Below are 17813 nucleotides of genomic sequence, written 5' to 3'. Positions count from 1 at the left end.
TTATGACACATATGCATCTGCTTATCTCTCATAAGAGTATATAGAGATGTCTGTGTTCTGTCCTTTAATTTAAACCAAACAAATTTGCTGCACAGTGTGAGTTGACGTCCATCATTTTCACTGTAATAACACGTGCAAAGTACCATACCTGAAACAGAAAACAAATAAAACCTTTACAGGCAGGAATGTGGCTACATTTTAATCTATTAAAACTCTTTGACTTTCAAATAGATTATAAAGTAGATTGTCCCACCCAAGTCTACTACTAGAGAACATGAAATGCTTATTTCCAGCATATTTATGGGATGTGTAAAAATTATTAAAATAAACGGATTAAAAAAACCTATTAATGTGCCATTTTGAGAGGGGCAGTGGAGTTTCATTGACAACTATACAACACAAGATCACAGTAACATTAAACAAGCCTTACACAAATATTAACATAAAACCAGTACGTGGGCACACCATATTTGCATGTGGAAAACTGCTTAGTGAAAAAAAAAGTATAAATATCAGCACTACAGTTTTGTTATGCTGACATAATTAAAAAAAAACGTGATACACAAGTGCATTTTGACAGACTATAAAATACAAGTAACAAACATCATTTTAGAAAACACTTAGCTGTGTTTGTTTCATTAAGCCACATTGCTGTAAGTTAGAACACAATCACATGGTTGAATTCGTACCACACTTTGGGAAACAACTGAAACATGACTGTTTTGCATCTTAGATCTCACATTTTAGATAAAATACACACTCTTTCATTGGTGTTTGACATATCACTGGACAACATGGATCAAAAGTGTAGAATTCAACTCTGAACAATACTTCTGACATATCTTTTATTGTTTTTATGTGTTTTCTGTATTTCTATGCACCTTTGTGATTTTAGCGTGAGAACACTGAATGGCACTTTTATTTTGGTCGGGCGATGACATCATAAGTGTGCACCGCGCTCCTGTGTGTGTGAGCAAACTCTTTAGATGTGATTCGGCTGCACAAAGGTTTGTTTTTACGCATTTAATGAGTTTAAATCATTGTCAACCTGTAAGGCGTTTTAATGTTTAAATGTTTAACGTTAAAATATCTTTGTAATGAAGTGATAGTTACTAAATGTGAAATTGCACTACTTTATCTAACATCTCTCTAACATTCGCATCACCACATGAATAACGGAAAAGGTGCGTTGCATTTCTCTCCTTGTATCATGAATCATTTTATGTTAAACACGAATTCTGACACTAGCAATTAGTGATGGAACAAACAAAGCTTTTTGAAACTCAGTCAACTTAAGTAATGCTTCCCAAACTGATTCACGCAGTAAATTTAAACTCGGAGATCGCATTTGTCGGACGCATGCGTCAGTGAGAATGTCTTATTTCAGAATGTAACAGTTATAAAATTGACTGTAATTTCTTGTGAGCCGTAAATCACTGTTTTTGTCTTACTCTGTTTGGGTTGAAGCGCGTGAATCACCTTATGTTGGGGACACCTGCTGGTCACAATGGCAGTGGCACCTTTACAAACAATACATTAAAACACGTTAAAAGTATAATTTGTTTGTAAGTAGTTGCATAAACTGCTTAGATTAGACTTTAAAAAGTTATTCATTTTTTTAAGATTGGTAAAAACTCATGTTACAAAAGGGTACACTGGTCTTAAATCCAAAAAGTTTGGAACCGCTTACCCCAGGGGTCACCAAACTTGTTCCTGGAGGTGCCGGTGTCCTGCAGAGTTTACCTCCAACTTTCCTCAACACACCTGCCTGGAAGTTTCAAGTATACCTACTAAGACCTTGATTCGCTGGTTCAGGTGTGTTTGATTAGGGTTGGAGCTGAACACTGCAGGGACACCGGCCCTCGTGACCCCTGGCTTACCCTATGGCCAACTGTTTTTTGGTCAAACTAGTTCTTAGTATAGTTCCTATGTTTATGCATCTGGTCCCAGGCCATTTAAGAATACTATCACTTTTGCCAGTGTGCTGACTAGTGAACTAGGGAGCTGACTTTGACATGCTCAGATTTTGTTTGGATTTGTTTTTTCTAAAAAACAGCTTTTCCCCAAACACAGAAAAAAACCTTCCGGTGAAACAAGGGACATCCACGTGATGTATTAAAGATGGCGTTTATTAAGGAGGAGAGTGAAGAAATTAAAATTGAAGAGGCTGTCAGAGTGAAACAAGAAGATACTGGGGAACAAGCAGGTTAGTTTCCATTCTTAAAGCTTGAGTCTGTGAATAAGCATGTTGGCGTCACATAACCAGCAAAATACTAATACTGCCTTCATTCATTATTACATGTCACACATTAATAGCTTAAACAAAGCAGTTATTTCGTGTAATATTGACTCTAAATATCTACCTGTTGAAAACACTGAAAGCCATTAACTCCGATCATTTAATTATGGAACTGTATCTAACAAAACATACAGGCAACTGTAAGTAAAAATGACTGTTAAAAATGTTGTATCATTATAACTTCTTAAAGCTGCAGTCTGTAACTTTTTTTGGTTAAATATGGTACAAAATCAATGGTGTTCAAAACTATCTTATTACTTTAGCCCAATTCACAATGGTTATCTGATAATAATGTTTTATAATTTGAGTGGTACTGGTAGGTTTTCACCACCTCTGAAATGAACTAATCATTCAAGAATAACCCATTACTATGCTTCATTAGGACAGTGGACCCTCATGTACAACTAGCTGTAATGTATGTGCCATGTAGGGCAAACTTGCTTTTGCTTGTATTTCATGTGTTGTCCCAAAGCACAACACATACCCTGTCCAAACCCCACCGCTGAACATCATGTCAAATGCTGCTGGGACCCTGTCATTTCTTGACCGTGCAGAAGTAGTTGTTGATGCTGGAATTCTTTGTCCGCCCAGTGAGCAGTCAGGCTCATCATTGACATTAACCAGTTGTAAAATTGATTGCCACGTCAGGTTTGGCTTGTAACAAGGTGTATGTGTGACATGACACGAGATTAAAAAAACTTGAGGTAGCACAATGTTGGAAAAGTACCACCTACTTGGAATTGCGTAGTTTGGCCTAAGGTAATTTATCAGATTTCTACAGGCTCTGTTCTCAACTCTGTAAAACAGCTGGTCATCCAGAGCTATAAATGACATAATTTTCCTCGTAATTGCTTTGGTCTTTTCACTGCTCATACCAAGGAAAGATAGCAGAGGCTGCTGACTTCTGCTTGGCTTTGAGCTCTGGCTAGCTGTAGCCGCTTTTCCTTTTCTTTCCGTTTAAACTGGAAATGCTCGGCCGGGTGATGGTGTTTTAAATGTCTGATTAGGTTTGTTGTGCCGAACTTTTTCGTGGTGGTACCCCCACTGTTTACGTTGGCCTTACAAATTTAGCAAATTGCGAACTTGTCGTCACTTTCGCACACTGTGGAAAAACTTCCACGCCGACAACATTTTCACATGCTAACAGAACGGACCAGCTCGGAATCTGCAATACGACCAGCTGCGAAAAATCGCCTGATTCCGGTCCCTGGCCATTCGATCTGTGCATCTCTAGAGACACCATCACTTAAAATGTCAATTCCATTGATTTGTATTTAGATGCATAGCAGTAATGTTTTTTATGGCACGTCAAAAATACATACACTGCCCTCCAAAAGTTTGGAAACGCACTAGAAAAGTGGGGTTTTGGACAATATTGGCATGAATCCTGTTTAATTTGTGATAATTTTGCACTGATAAGGGACAAAACAAACTACGAAAACATATTTTATTACATAAACAGTTAAAACTGCACATAGAAAAAAACTTACATTTTTGATTCATCAAAATATCCACAATTAGCAGCTATTACAGTGCTGCATAATCTGGGCCTAAATTCATTGTATTGTAAACTTAATTGGCAATTAATTGTTGAAGCTATTAAGGTGTGCAGACCCAAAAATCTTTGAAAAACCTGGGCCAAGTTTAAACCAGTAACCAGGCATCACAGCTAGCAAAGGGGCACATCTGACTTTGACATGTATATATTGCCATTAAGTAACCAAAATGAAAATTATTATTGCTGGCCTTCAATGATAATGTCAAGTTACTTTAATGTATTTGCACCAAAAAATGATAAGGATTTATGCTGATATTGTCCAAAACCACACTTTGCCAGGGGTGTTTTCAAACTTTTGGAGGGCAGTGTATATTCATTAAATAAATGTCCTAATTCAGCTAAAGCCTAAATCTGGCTTTATCTAAGACCTGTCTATGAAACCAAGCCTTAGTATTATTTTGTCATTTGCAAAAATAAAAAAAGCAATAGAGATCAGATACTTAGGACCTAAATCATGCTAATGCTTGTCTACAAATTGTGGCCTTAGAATTATATGGTTCTATCTGCATTCTGAGCACTTTTGAGATTTTGAGCTTCAAAGTTTTTGCGTTCCATGAACTTCTGTAGATAAAACCATTTTTGTTTTCCAAAAACAGGCCCAAAATGTACACAGCTTACAAACGAAACATCACATAATGTAAATAAGTTAGTAATAAGTAATAAGTCAGAATAAGAATATGAATAACTAAATGTTGACAAAAATGTCAGAATGTTATAATTCTAAGGTAACGAAATATCCAATGTAATTCTAAAGCTATTTAACAAAATGTGGTTTGTATTGTTGAAATATCTAATAGCATTAGATTGTCATTTGTAACTTTAATTATCACAGTTTCTGTGCTATGGTGAGGCTTAAATCCTGACTGAAATTGTACACGAATACTGTTTTTCTGCAAAAATGAACATATGAGATTACACTTTCACTTTTTCTAATATTTTAGACATACATGGTAGGTTTAAGATCAGTCTATAATTAACCAGCTCTTCTGGGTGTAATTATTTTTTTAAATTGACCTAGAAAAAAAAATGAATAAACAATACTAAAATGTTATGAGTTAACAGTAAACACCACTCTAAGTAGCTTAGTGCATATAAGATCTTCAATAATTATTGTCTGTTTGAAGCTTTAAAAGTTTTAATGTCAACCGCTTTGTGAGATTTAACTGGTTTAATTTGTATTTGAATTTTTCTAAGGTCTGATTTCACCAAAAGAGGAGGCTCCAGAACTGAATGGAATAGAAGAGAAAGATGAGAAACATCATGATGTCATAACTGAAGAAAAGTATTTTAGTCGCTCACAGACTGAAAAGACTTCCTCACAAAAAAGTGGTCAAATTACAGAAACTAGAAGTCATTTCAGCTGCCAACAGTGTGGAAAGAGTTTCAGTCAACATAGAAACCTTGAAGTCCACATGAGACTTCACACTGGAGAGAAACCTTTCAGCTGCCAACAGTGTGGGAAAAAATTTACTCAGAAAGGAAGCCTTAAAGTCCACATGAGAATTCACACTGGAGAGAGGCCTTATATGTGCCAGCAGTGTGGAAAGAGTTTTACACATAGAGGAACCCGTAATGCCCACATGAGAACTCACCCTGGAAAAAACCCTTTCAATTGCACAGTCTGTGGAAAGAGCTTTTCGCGAAAAGAAAGTCTTAAGACTCACATGAGAATTCACACTGGAGAGAGACCGTTCGTATGTGGTCAGTGTGGAAAGAATTTCAGATGTAAAATAAGCCTTAATTACCACATGAGGATTCACACAAGAGGGAACTCTTTTAAATGTCATCAGTGTGGAATGAATTTCACGGATCAGAATCAACTTAAGAATCACGTAATAACTCATGCCGGAGAGAAGCCTTTCATGTGCCATCACTGTGGAAAGACTTGCTCGAACAAAACAAGCCTTGAGGTTCACATTAGAGTTCACACTGGAGAGAAACCTTTCACCTGCCCTCAGTGTGGGAAGAGTTTCACAGTTAAAGGAAACCTTCAGACTCACATAAGGGTTCACACTGGAGAAAAGCCTTTCTCGTGTCATCATTGTAAAAAGTGTTTCACATATAAAAAGGACCTGAAACGACATATGCAGACTCATTCTGGAAAGAAATTGCAGAGTTCTGAGAGTGACAAGAAGTTAGAAAAACTGAGCAGTTTTAAAATTCACCTGCACATTGGCTCTGGAGGAAGGCAATTTAGTTGCCATCTGTGTAATAAGAACTTTCTTTTGCCATCACACTTAAAGATACACATGAAAAGTCATGTATATGCGAGACCCTATTTTTGTTCTTTGTGTGGGAAGGGTTTTAAATGGCTCGGCAGTTTGAAATGGCACCAGAAAATATGCATCTGTGCAAAATTAATCTCGATTGTATAGAGGCATTGTTTACACATTGTTCCACTTAAATACCTCAGAATCAGTATATTAGATAAACTTGCATTTTCCTGTGAAATGCCACAATGTGAAATTAAAATTGTAAATAAAAGGACAGACACTTGAAAATTTGTTGTCCATTAGAATTACTCCCTTAGTAGTAGGGGAATAGATTATTAGACTGAAAAGTGACTGCTTTTTTATATTATAAAACACTTTCAGAATAATGACAATGTCCATATTTAAGATATCTACCTTATTTTACAATGCGGAAGTAAGCTACTTTTCTTTGAATGTGCGAGACTTCCGATTAATTGGCCACTATAGGTAAATAACTAGAAGAACAAAAAAGTGCTGTAAACAGTAAAACAATTTGTGCCACAAATCAGTGTGTCAGTGTGCTTACATTATGATAATAATGTAAGATAATAAGAAATACCATATAACAAATACCAAATACCAGTTTGCATTATCAAGAAGCAGAACTGACTGGTTCTGTACAGCTAAAGTAATTAAGCGAATGACACAGGAAGCCTTGCACGTTCAATTTACAAATGCCTGTGCCCGCTCTTATAGCCCACTCATTTTTCTGCAGGCTTTTTACTGCACAAAGTAGACAAAAATAATGACTATTCAGCCTTTTCTTCTCTCCCGGGACAGTCCTCTGCCATTATTGAGAGTACCATGATGCATGATTTGTATGCCAAAGATGAACGAAGGTTTGAAACGGCATGAGGGTGCAGACTGCATCTTCTACTGGTAGCATTATCCTACATTTGGTTCTCCGATCTCAAGTCACTCTAGAGGAGCTTCCTTGGGAGATCCTGATCAGAGAATGTCGGCTTTCCCAGGCTGAAAGCAGTGTATGACATCCCTGGAATGCCTCAGAGATATGGAAAGCTGGGACTGGTTATATGCCAGTGCTGCTGTAAAGACTAAAGAGAAGTCAACTTCGTTTTTATATACAGACTCGTCATCAGCCTGGATGAGGCCGATGACTGTAGTGTCATGACAGAGGGGTCTTTTGCTATAGGAAGATGAGAGGGTCAGTATCACTTACTACTGGAGAAAGCATAACGGCTAACTTGGATCACGTGTCTCTTAATAACCAGTTGCATTACAGCCTTGATGTCATAGAATATTAGAGATGTGCGACACTCAATCGCCATTTATGGATTCCATAAGAATGAATGGATAATGCCGTAAGCTGAATGCCACCTGTTGCAAAAAGTCAGTGACTTCTCGTAAAAAAGAGCATTTTTTTTCGTGGTCAACTCAAAAAATAGTTCAATCCAACATGTAAAACATGTTGAAGATTAGCAGATTGATTGCTGATTCATTAAATGATGAGCCGTTTTCTCTAAAAAGCTGTTTATTCAGTGTAGTAAAGCTTCTCCATTGACATCCATAAAAAAAACAGCCTCTGGTCTCCTTTCCCATGTACTGCCAGACCGAAAGTGTTAGCTTTAGCTGTTACGCTTTTTTGGATAATGGATGCAGGCTTGCCTTCTGGGGCTTTGGTGCAGTCACTCGTGTAGAGCAGGGGTGTAAAAACTCAATTCCTAAAGGGCTGCAGCCCTTCAGAGTTTAATTTCAACCCTGCTCCAACACACAAACCATGTCATTTTCAAATAAGCATGAAAGACTTGATTAGCTGGATCAGGTGTGTTTAATTAGGGTTGGAGCTAAACTGCAGGGCAGTGGCCCACCAGGAAGTGAGTTTGACTCCCCTGGTGTAGAGGGAGAAGAGTAGTGGGGAGAGAACACAACCCAGGGTGGCACCAGTGCTGGCAATTAATTTTGCAGATAATGCAGCCTGGCATATTGTTACTACTCTCAAAACTGTGGCTCCCTCCATGGACCTTGGAACATCTTTTCTGATCAGCAGGTTCAGTGGTGGGCTTTTTTTTTTTGTTTTGTTTTTTTAAACTTAATGGAAATAATCACTATTTTCAGTTGGTGTGAATGGCATCTAATAATATTAGTAGAGGTAGCAGTATTGTAAAGTTGCTTTAACACAGGGGTGTCAAACTCTGCGGCCCTGCAGAGTTTTGTTCCAACCTTGATCCAACAATTAAGCCTGAAGGACTTGATTAGTTGGATCAGGTGTGTTTAATTAGGGTTGCATCTAAACTCTGCAGGGCTGCGGCCTTCCAGGACCAGAGTTTGACACCCCTGCTTTAACACTTTGCATTGCATAAATGAAATGGCCATGAGTAATTATTAGCCATTCAACTTTTGTTTTAAACTGCTGGAAACACTGGTTACATTTCTTTTAACCAATTTTGTGAATATTTCTCATTTAGCGTCATGAATATGCATGCAAAATTTCAGCACACAGATGTATTTTGGAAAGGCTTTGAAATTATTTAAAAATCAAATAATAAAAAAACTATATTAAATACATGAGAAATTATGAAATTTAAGAATCAATGTTCACCTGAAATTGAAAACATACCTTATGAATCATCCAAGGCAATAAGTGAAAGAGATAATCAGTTATGGCCACAGGAGTTCATGTGTAAATGACAAAAGTAAATAAAAAGACTTCAGGCAAATTAATAAATTAGATTAAATTATTAAGTGATAAAGGATCCAAGTGAAAGTGAACAATCAGATTTGGCCCATATTAAGCTACACTATAAACATACCCCTATTTTTTTTTTTTTCTTTAGATCCAAACACAGGCAAAACAGCAGAAACAAGCAATAGCTTATGTAAGCAGTGCATATGTAAAATAGCACAATCATCAAACATTAAACAGCGTATAAATCAAAACTGCCTCATGTTACCAAATAAATTATCAACACAGAAAGTAGTAGCTTTAGGAGTATTGATGAAAGCAATTTACTCCAATATCAAATTCGATCCAGACTTACTCTTTGACAAAAATGTGATTATCTCAGCTTTTTGTTAAATTAAACTTATCCACGTTCAAGTGTTGATTTATAAAATGCATGAAGATAAAAATGTTTATTTGTTCTTTTGATATGCTGCATGTTCATATTTTGGGGGCCATGAAAATTTTTTGAAAATTATCAAAAATGCCAGCAGTGACTGGTGACTTTTTTTTAAAAAAACATTGGTGGGGAAAAGGTTAATTTAACACAGATATGTATTTTCTGGTGCAATTTTAAACTGCAGAGCCAGTTTAAATCTCTTTCCACACACAAACACAAAATAGGGTTTTACATTTGCATGACTTTTTCATTTTATTAGTGTGACGGCAAATAAATCTACTTCTTCCAGATTAAACGCACAAGTGATTTTTGAAATGATTCCTTTTTTTCTTATGACACTGAGGAACACTGCAATTTCTTGCCACAATGAGTCTGTAAATGTTGTTTAAGGTCTCTTTGATATGTAAAACTCTTTTCACACTGAAGACACGAGAAAGGCTTCTCTCCAGTGTGAAGTCTTATGTGAGTCTGAAGGTTTCCTTTTTGTGAGAACTTCTTCCCACAGTATTTGCAGGTGTAAGGGGTCTCTCCAGTGTGAGTTCTCATGTGGGAATCAAGGGATGGTTTATATGTAAAACTCCTTCCACACTGAGGGCATGAGTAAGGCTTCTCTCCAGTGTGAATTCTCATGTGATTCTTGAGGCTTAATTTATGACAGAAATTTTTCTCACATTGATGACATGCAAAACAGTCCTCTCTTGAGTGAATTTTCATGTGGTAATTAAGGGTTACTTTACGTGTGAAACTCTTTCCACACTGATCACACGTAAACAGCTTCTCTCCAGTGTGACTTACCATGTGGGAATTAAGGTTGTTTTTATGTGTAAAATTCTGTCCACACAGTTTGCAGGTGTAAGGCTTCTCTCCAGTGTGAATTCTCATGTGGACTTTTAAGTTTATTTTTTGAGTGAAACTGCTTCCACACTGTTGGCAGGTGAAGGAACTCTCTCCAGTGTGAATTCTTGTATGGACTTTAAGGTTTTGCTTCTGAGTGAAACATTTTCCACACTGTTGACAGGTGAAAGGTTTCTCTCCAGTGTGAACTCTCATGTGGACTTCAAGATTATGTTTTTGCTTGAAACTCCTTCCACACTGACGGCAGGTGAAGTTGCTGTTAGATATGGTCTTCCGAACTCTTTTTCGTGACGAGGTCTTTTTAGCCTGTGTAGATTCTTCTCCATTCATGAAGTCATTATGTTTCTTATCTTTCTTATCTATTTCACTGAGTTCTTGACTCTCCTCTTTCAGCACCATCAGGCCTAAAGCAAAAAAGACAAATACAAGTTTCAGTTTAAAAATCGTAATGGTACGAAGCAACAAACATCAAAACCAAGCCATCATGTATGCTCCCTAGGGGGTGTGACAAGACACTTATCCCACGAGACAAAACACGAGACTGGGTTCACGAGAACGAGAGGAGATGAGATTTTTAAATATCGCTGATTGACCATAGTGTTCACGCGTTCAACAGACATGACTGTGATTGGCTACAATAATATGCGCTTCACCTCACCGAGTGCTCACACATAAGCACAACGGGAGCATTTGAAAGCTGTCATTATCATTGTAGCCACTCACAGTCATGTCTGTTGAGCGCTTGAACACTGTGGCCAATCAGCAATGTTTAAAAATCGGCTCAACACCGCTCAAATGTGAGTGGGAAATGGACGTTTTTTTGTTTTTTTTTGTACCTAAAGTACAGAACTCGGTACCTTTTGACAACGCTATTATGAAATATATAGGGAAAATAGTCTTTATTCAACTGAAAAAAGACAACATGCAACAAAATGTAGGTGCATTTTGAACTTTATGAAATTAAACTTCCATTTTAATGAATTACTTGCAGTAATAAACAACATTTAAACAAGAGCTTCATGATTCTGGATAAATTAAGAATCACAGCTGTTTTTAATAAAATGGAGACCATGATTCTCTCACGATTCTGGAGAAAAAAAGATTAGAAAACTAAACAAAATAACGTAATTTACTAGTGGTTCTAAAAAACTGTTTATTGCTTAAGTCTTTTAAAAACATATATTCATTTAAACAAAAAACATTCAATGAAGAAGTCAGTGTCTCACTTCATTAAGACTTGTTTGACTATTAAAATCTCCTGAATGAATGATTCAATGACATACTTTATTTTAAAAGGGCAGTTGTCTCCACCTCCTGGCACAAGAGAATAAGCGTTACAATACATACAAGAGTTAAGATACTTTAGTTTTGATCGCTACTGTAGACAATACGTGTTTATGCCCAAACTATAAACTTTTATCCCAGTACTTCTGTTATTTAAATGTCTGTAACAGAAATAATGATTCTAATGTGATTGAAAAGACTGTTTGTGTTGTGTTCACATTTACCCCGACCCTCTGATTCATTAGCATGGGCAGCGACAAAACGTGCTTCTCACGCTCTTGCCACTTGCGATGTGAAACAGTCCTAATAGACAGCTAAATCATTGTCATTCAGATTGAGATGAAGATACTTTAAGGATTAATCGTGCAGCTCTAATGTTTTAGAAATGCAAAATGTTAAAACATAAATCACACAAAACAAACAATGTACAAAAACAAACAAGATCTTTTACAGGTCTCTTAATGCTAAATTAATTTGTTGCATAATTAATAGATAGAAACGAATAGTTCTCAAAGTTTTCAGCTGAGAAAGTATATATTGGGTTTAATGGTACAAAAGTATTGTTTTGTTAAAGCAACTTTAGTATTGTTGTTATCATTGTTGTTGTTTATTTAATCCATAACATATCATAATCACAAATGATCAACTTCTTCTCAGGTGCCCTATTAGTATTAAGCAGTAAACATTAATATTTGTCTGGTCACGTGATCTCAACATGTCAAAATTTTAATAAAGCTCACCAGGTTCACCTTTGAGAATGGAAACTAACCTGTTTGTTCCTCAGTATCTTCATGTTTCACTCTGTATGCTTCTTCAATCTTCATGTCTTCACTCTCCTCTTTAATAAATGCCATCTTTATGATTTTATATGCCACATGGATCTCAGTTGTTTTACCAGTTTTCCTGTGGGTTTGAACACATGTTTGTGGTTAATATTAGATTAATTAACACAAAGAAAAATAAATACAAACTTAATCTAACACTATGGATGTGTCTCACTCAGCACCCTAGTTCTGTACGTTAGTCAGGATACTGGGCTGGCAAGGGGTCAGAACAGTGGTCCTCTCCAGTTTACCTGATTATCCAGGCACTCCAAAAAGAACACTCAAAATAGCACTACGACGTATTTTAAACAAACAAAAACAACAACAAAAAGATTAAACATTTATCTTGAAAACAACAGCAACTGATTTTGTGAAATCATTCAGTGTTTTACTGTTCTCGTTGCATTCACACTGTTTTGAGCAGCAGGTGTCTTAAGCGTGCAGTGATTCGTGAGATTCGAATCAGTGAATCATTTTGCGAAGCAATTGGTTCAATTGACTCGGAGTTTCTTAAAGCTCCATTTCTCCATCACTACCTGCCAGTGCCTGAATTCATATTTAAGATAAACTGATTTACTACATACAGTTACAGAACGAAATGAGACACTTTTTCTGTTACTCACGTGTGCATTCACGCTTTGTTCACAAAATAGCTTTTAATAGACGTTAACTAAAGAAATGACTTGTTATTGGATGTAACGCTATAACATTTATCACCACTTGTAAAAACTATGAAAACAATTGAACCGTGTCGATTTAAAAATCTTAAAAATCTTAAAAATCAAAAGCTCAAACAAATTAAAACGCAGCCCTTTCTGCAGCCGAATCACAACAGACACAGGAGCACGGTGCAGTCTTATGACGGTATGTCACCACACCAAAATAAAAGTCCTGCTTATACGATATTTGTCTACATACAGTACATACGTACATTAAAGTGATTGCAAAGGAATTCGGAGTTGATTTGTGGTTAAGGTGTTGAGCACTTTCAATCAGAATTAGCGTTATTCGCCAAGAGTGTGCGAACACACAAGATATTTGTTGTGTTTTTTGGGAGCTCCTGGTACATACATACATGCATATGAACAGAATTGCATTTAAATGTATAAGACTTTGGAGTGTTGGACAGTTTACATTTTTCTACGAACCCTAAACTTCAGCATAATATATGCTTATGTGTGTATGTATGCATGAGTGTGATTGTGTGTGTGAGGACTTTTATTTTGGTCTGACGATATGACGCCAGAAGCCTGCGGTCTTGTGTTTGTTATGATGTGATTTTGCTGAAGAAAGGTTTGTTTAAAGTTTTTTTTTTTTTTTTTTTTTTTTGTCACAACTGTTCAGGCAATGTTATAATGTATACAATTGAACTGAAATTTGTAATACATCATTTAACATTAAGCGTTATTTATTAATTTTGTGAATAGATTAACGTTACATGCACAAAAGGTGCGTCTCACTTCGCTCCCTACAGATCTCACGGACCCACTGTCAGGTCCAAAAGCACATAATTTGCACAGCTTTCAAGATTTATGTCTACTGTCTGGCAGAGTATAACTTAAGCCTTAATCAAACACACTTCAAACAGCTTTTCATGGTTTTCAGTATCACAGGTGGCTGTGTTGAAGCAGGTTGGAAACTTTGCAGGAGAGCAAAGCAAAATTTCAGTTTCAAGCTTTGTCATTCTGCAATATGTGGAGACATACAAAGGAACTAAATGTCGTGCCTCACTGGACCAGGGTACTATATATATATATATATATATTGTTGCCTAATGGTTAGAGAGTCTGGCTTTTAACCCAAAGGTTGCTGGTTCGATTCCCGCACCAGCAGGAATTGAAGGTGGGGATTGTGAATGAACAGCAATGACTGAAGTGCCCTTGAGCAAGGCATCGAACCCCCAATTGCTCCTGGGCGCTGGAGCAATGGCTGCCCACTGCTCTGGGTGTCTGTTCACAGTGTGTGTGTGTGTGAGTGTGTGTGCGTGTGCACTCGTGATGGATTAAATGCAGAGGACCAATTTCGATTAAGGGTCACCATACTTGACAAAATACATCGTCACTTTCACTTTCATTTCTGGTTCAAGATTTAGGAGTTTGTAGGGGTTCCTTTTCAGAGGGGAGCTGGGTGATTGGAGTTGAACCAGAGACCACAATTTGTTTTGTTTTTAATCAGTGGTTCGCAGCTTGTACTTAAATAAAACCAGACATACTTTACAGCAAAATGACTCCATTCTGAATTTGCTAATGTCTTTGATATTCAGTGAAAGTACAAAGCATCCAAAAATGATACTAAGTACAGAATCTAATTACATTTACTCAAATACTTTGCACCATTGCTGGCAAGTAGTAATGAAACTTCTCTGAAAATTTTAGTTAGTTGAACTGTCTCACTGTCTCAAACAGCTCAAATCACTGCAATGCCAGTCAAAACAATGTATGTTTTCGTAAAAGTGTAATCTATAACATGTACAAATCAGTAAATGCCAAATATCAATCATAACTGTATAAATATGATGTCTGTAAAATCTTTTTTTTTTTTTTTTTTTTTTTTTTGCCATTCACTCTATTTAAGACCATTAATTATCACTCTTACGTGCTGATTTAGGAAGCTATTTGAGACGCACCAAGATATTTAGTTTGGATAATTTAGTTATTTATTTATTAAATCTCTTTGTTAATCATTTTCATCTTAAACATGACAAATTGTCCAAACACACAGGAAAAACCCCTGGTGAAGAAACTGAGATCCACGTGACACATTATGAAGATGGCTATTATTAAAGAGGAGAGTGAAGACATAAGGATTGAAGAAGCATTCAGTGTGAAACATGAAGATACAGAGGAACAAACAGGTTAGTTTCCATTGATAAGATGCTTACCTCTACAGAAATGAAATTAAATGCAACAGAGAAGCTCCTAATTTTAAGTCAGGCTTTTTATTAGGAAAAATAGAATGCAGGTAGTCTAAACAAAACAGTTGTTTTGTGCAACATTAAACCTAATTTCTTCTTCTGACATAAACAATGAAAACCATTAATTTCTCTTACTTAATGCAGCAGTATTATGAGAGATGTGTGTGTTCAACTGGCCAATCTTTTCAGTTAAACAGAGATGCAAGACTCTAGATTGTCAAAGAACAACATTTTTGCTCTTAAAAGTTTATTTATTGGTATTTCCAGTACAAATCATATTCTAAAATACCTCAACCCTCACCAACAAATCCCTGGGATTACATTCAAGCTGACCATCTGTAAGAGTTGAAAATTTAAAAGCAATATATGCGTACATAAACGCAACTATGTTTATATGCAAACATAAACAACCTTATAATCGAATAAAAAGTTTTGTTCTGATGAGTTCCAGATGCGAATGGAGTAAATTTGTCTGCCTCATGTAGTAGTCAATAGCATCTAAATCAGCTAAGCAAGCAAAGAAAGACATTGCTGCTTTGATTAGCATAAGTGAGGAACACAGAACTGCTTCTACTCCATTTTGCATCTGGAACCGAAGCTCATCAGAACAAAAGTTTGTCTGGTTATGTTTTTTTTTTTTTTTTTTTTTAGAAATATAGAAATACGACATATATAGATATTACAAAATGTGCAGAGTGGTGGACCCCACATGACCAAGACTGAAAACCACTGCCTTATTGTCTACACTTGTCAATATTTGTAGTGGATCAAAACTTTTCATCAAAGTTGTCCTAAAACTAAAACAATACTCATTCTTGTCTTAGGACAACTTGGATGAACTTTTTTAATCCTCTTCAAATGTTGACTACTATATAAGATAGGATGGTCTATACAGCACACATGTAGTGGGTTTTGATGCTTTGAATGTCTAATATTTCGATGTCTTTTGCTTTGTCCCTTTTGATATAGACCTGATGACACTGAAGGAGGAGAGCCAAGAGCTGAAAAATGAAATGAAGTACAAATATGAATATCAGAAACATCATGATTTTATGACTGAAGAAAAATCCTCAAAGACCGAAAAGAGAGGTCAGAAGAAAGGAACTAAAAGGTATTTCACCTGCCAAGAGTGTGGAAGGAGTTTTGATCAAATTGGAAACCTTAAAGTCCACATGAGAATTCACAAAGGAGAGAAGCCTTTTACCTGCCAACAGTGTGGAAAGTGTTTCAATGAAAAAGGAAATCTTAATACCCACATGAGAGTTCACACTGGAGAAAAGCCTTATATCTGCCAACAATGTGGAAAGAGTTTCAGTCAAAAAGGAAACCTTAAAGTCCACATGAAAATTCACACTGGAGAGAGCTCTTTTACCTGTCAACAGTGTGGAAAGTGTTTTACTGAAAAAGGAAACCTTAAGGTCCACATGAGAATTCACACTGGAGAGAGCTCTTTTATCTGCCAGCAGTGTGGAAAGAGTTTCACTCAAAAAGGAAACCTTAAAAAACACATAAGAACTCACACTGGAGAAAAGCCTTACACCTGCAAATTATGTGGGAAAGGCTTCACACGCGAACTAGGCCTTAGTTATCACATGAACATGCATACTGGAGAAAAGCCGTTCGTATGTAGTCAGTGTGGAAAGAGATTCACACGTAAACTGACCCTTGAGACCCACATTAGAACTCACACTGGAGAGATGCCATTCGTATGTGGTCAGTGTGGAAAGTGTTTCAGATGTAAAGAAAACCTTAATCACCACATGAGGATTCACTCAAGGGAGAACTATTTTATATGTCATGTGTGTGGAAAGAGTTTCACGCACATGAATCGCCTTAAGAGGCATTTAATAACTCACACTAGAGAAAAGCATTTTATGTGCCATCACTGTGAAAAGAGTTTTACAAATGAAAGAAGCCGTAAGACTCACATGACAATTCACACCGGAAAGAGGCATTTCACATGCCTTCAGCGTAAGAAAAGTGTAAGATATCGAAGAGGCCTAAAACATTTACAGATTTACTCTGGACAAGGGGGATTTAACTGCAATCAGTGTAATAAAAAATTTCCTTTGCCGTTACACCTACAGATACACCTGAAAAGTCATGCAGATGTTAGACCCTATTTGTGTTCCACGTGTGGAAAGTGTTTTAAGTGGCCTAGCGATTTACTATGGCACCAAAAAATACGTATTTGTGTGAAATTAAGACTTCGTTCACAACACAGTTGAATCTAGTTTTCTCCTTTTTTGTGAGTCTGTTTACATGAACTTTAAATGATCAGGTATTTGCCGAACCAGTGATGCTTCTACAACAATCACCCTGTTTTTCACTTCCTTTGTCTCTTAATTTATTTGAATTAAACTTCTATTTACTTCACCCTTTTGTACTTTGAGGTTTATTTTCTTGAACTCCTGTGGCCATACCTCACCATCACCTTCGCAAGAGTTTTCAACTGCTGAGTGGTTGTGGAGGAAAAGTGCCCAGAGTTTTCATGTCATTAGATTTGTAACAAAAATAAAATTTGTACCAAGGGGCATTTTACCCCACCTATAGGGCAAAATGTCCCCCCCCCCGCTAGTCTGACAAAGCCATTTGCTTTAAACATTCACAGCAAAATAAGAGTACAGGCAGTTTTAGCTTGAAATTAAAAAGAATATAATCAATAATTATGAAATACAAAATTATAATAGCCTATTTGAAACATTTTGTTAGTTGGTGCTAACATGAGGTAATTTTTACATATAAAA

General features: G+C 36.5%; 4 protein-coding genes and 1 long non-coding RNA gene across 12 annotated transcripts in view; 3 read left to right on the top strand and 2 right to left on the bottom strand.

Moving 5' to 3' along the window:
- LOC127164542 (zinc finger protein 160-like) overlaps nucleotides 1-17813 on the top strand; it is a 115800-nt gene that overhangs the window by 4377 nt on the left and 93610 nt on the right. The gene's annotated exons all lie outside the window — the stretch shown is intronic.
- LOC127164274 (uncharacterized) lies at nucleotides 51-2038 on the bottom strand. The gene is made up of 3 exons (XR_007827618.1): nucleotides 1691-2038; nucleotides 1452-1520; nucleotides 51-148 (listed from the first exon to the last, which is right to left on the bottom strand). It is a non-coding gene; the product is annotated as an uncharacterized LOC127164274 (long non-coding RNA).
- Nucleotides 2074-9557, top strand: LOC127164198 (oocyte zinc finger protein XlCOF20-like). Its single transcript, XM_051107985.1, has 2 exons — nucleotides 2074-2206; nucleotides 5052-9557. Exons 1-2 carry the CDS (start codon nucleotides 2122-2124, stop codon nucleotides 6230-6232), a joined length of 1266 nt encoding a protein of 421 aa, XP_050963942.1. The 5' UTR covers nucleotides 2074-2121; the 3' UTR covers nucleotides 6233-9557.
- Nucleotides 2074-17427, top strand: LOC127164188 (gastrula zinc finger protein XlCGF26.1-like). 2 transcript variants are annotated; one of them, XM_051107966.1, is made up of 3 exons: nucleotides 2074-2206; nucleotides 14874-15006; nucleotides 16036-17401. In XM_051107966.1, the coding sequence occupies exons 2-3, from the start codon at nucleotides 14916-14918 to the stop codon at nucleotides 17292-17294; spliced, it is 1350 nt and encodes a 449-aa protein (XP_050963923.1). In that variant the 5' UTR covers nucleotides 2074-2206; nucleotides 14874-14915; the 3' UTR covers nucleotides 17295-17401. The 2 variants fall into 2 exon arrangements, with proteins under 2 accessions (XP_050963923.1, XP_050963922.1); XM_051107965.1 differs by lacking the exon at nucleotides 2074-2206 and adding an exon at nucleotides 13273-13445 and having other exon boundaries at nucleotides 16036-17427.
- On the bottom strand, nucleotides 9438-13033 carry LOC127164215 (gastrula zinc finger protein XlCGF8.2DB-like). Of its 7 annotated transcripts, none has more exons than XM_051108022.1 (4): nucleotides 12776-13033; nucleotides 12335-12444; nucleotides 12098-12231; nucleotides 9438-10448 (listed from the first exon to the last, which is right to left on the bottom strand). In XM_051108022.1, the coding sequence occupies exons 3-4, from the start codon at nucleotides 12180-12182 to the stop codon at nucleotides 9520-9522; spliced, it is 1014 nt and encodes a 337-aa protein (XP_050963979.1). In that variant the 5' UTR covers nucleotides 12183-12231; nucleotides 12335-12444; nucleotides 12776-13033; the 3' UTR covers nucleotides 9438-9519. The 7 variants fall into 7 exon arrangements, with proteins under 7 accessions (XP_050963979.1, XP_050963981.1, XP_050963975.1 ...); XM_051108024.1 differs by having other exon boundaries at nucleotides 12404-12444; XM_051108018.1 differs by having other exon boundaries at nucleotides 12328-13033.

This window comes from Labeo rohita, chromosome 4 (genome assembly GCF_022985175.1).
Source record: "Labeo rohita strain BAU-BD-2019 chromosome 4, IGBB_LRoh.1.0, whole genome shotgun sequence".
NCBI classification, from domain to species: domain Eukaryota; kingdom Metazoa; phylum Chordata; class Actinopteri; order Cypriniformes; family Cyprinidae; genus Labeo; species Labeo rohita.
This window is presented reverse-complemented; position numbering and strand designations above follow the sequence as displayed.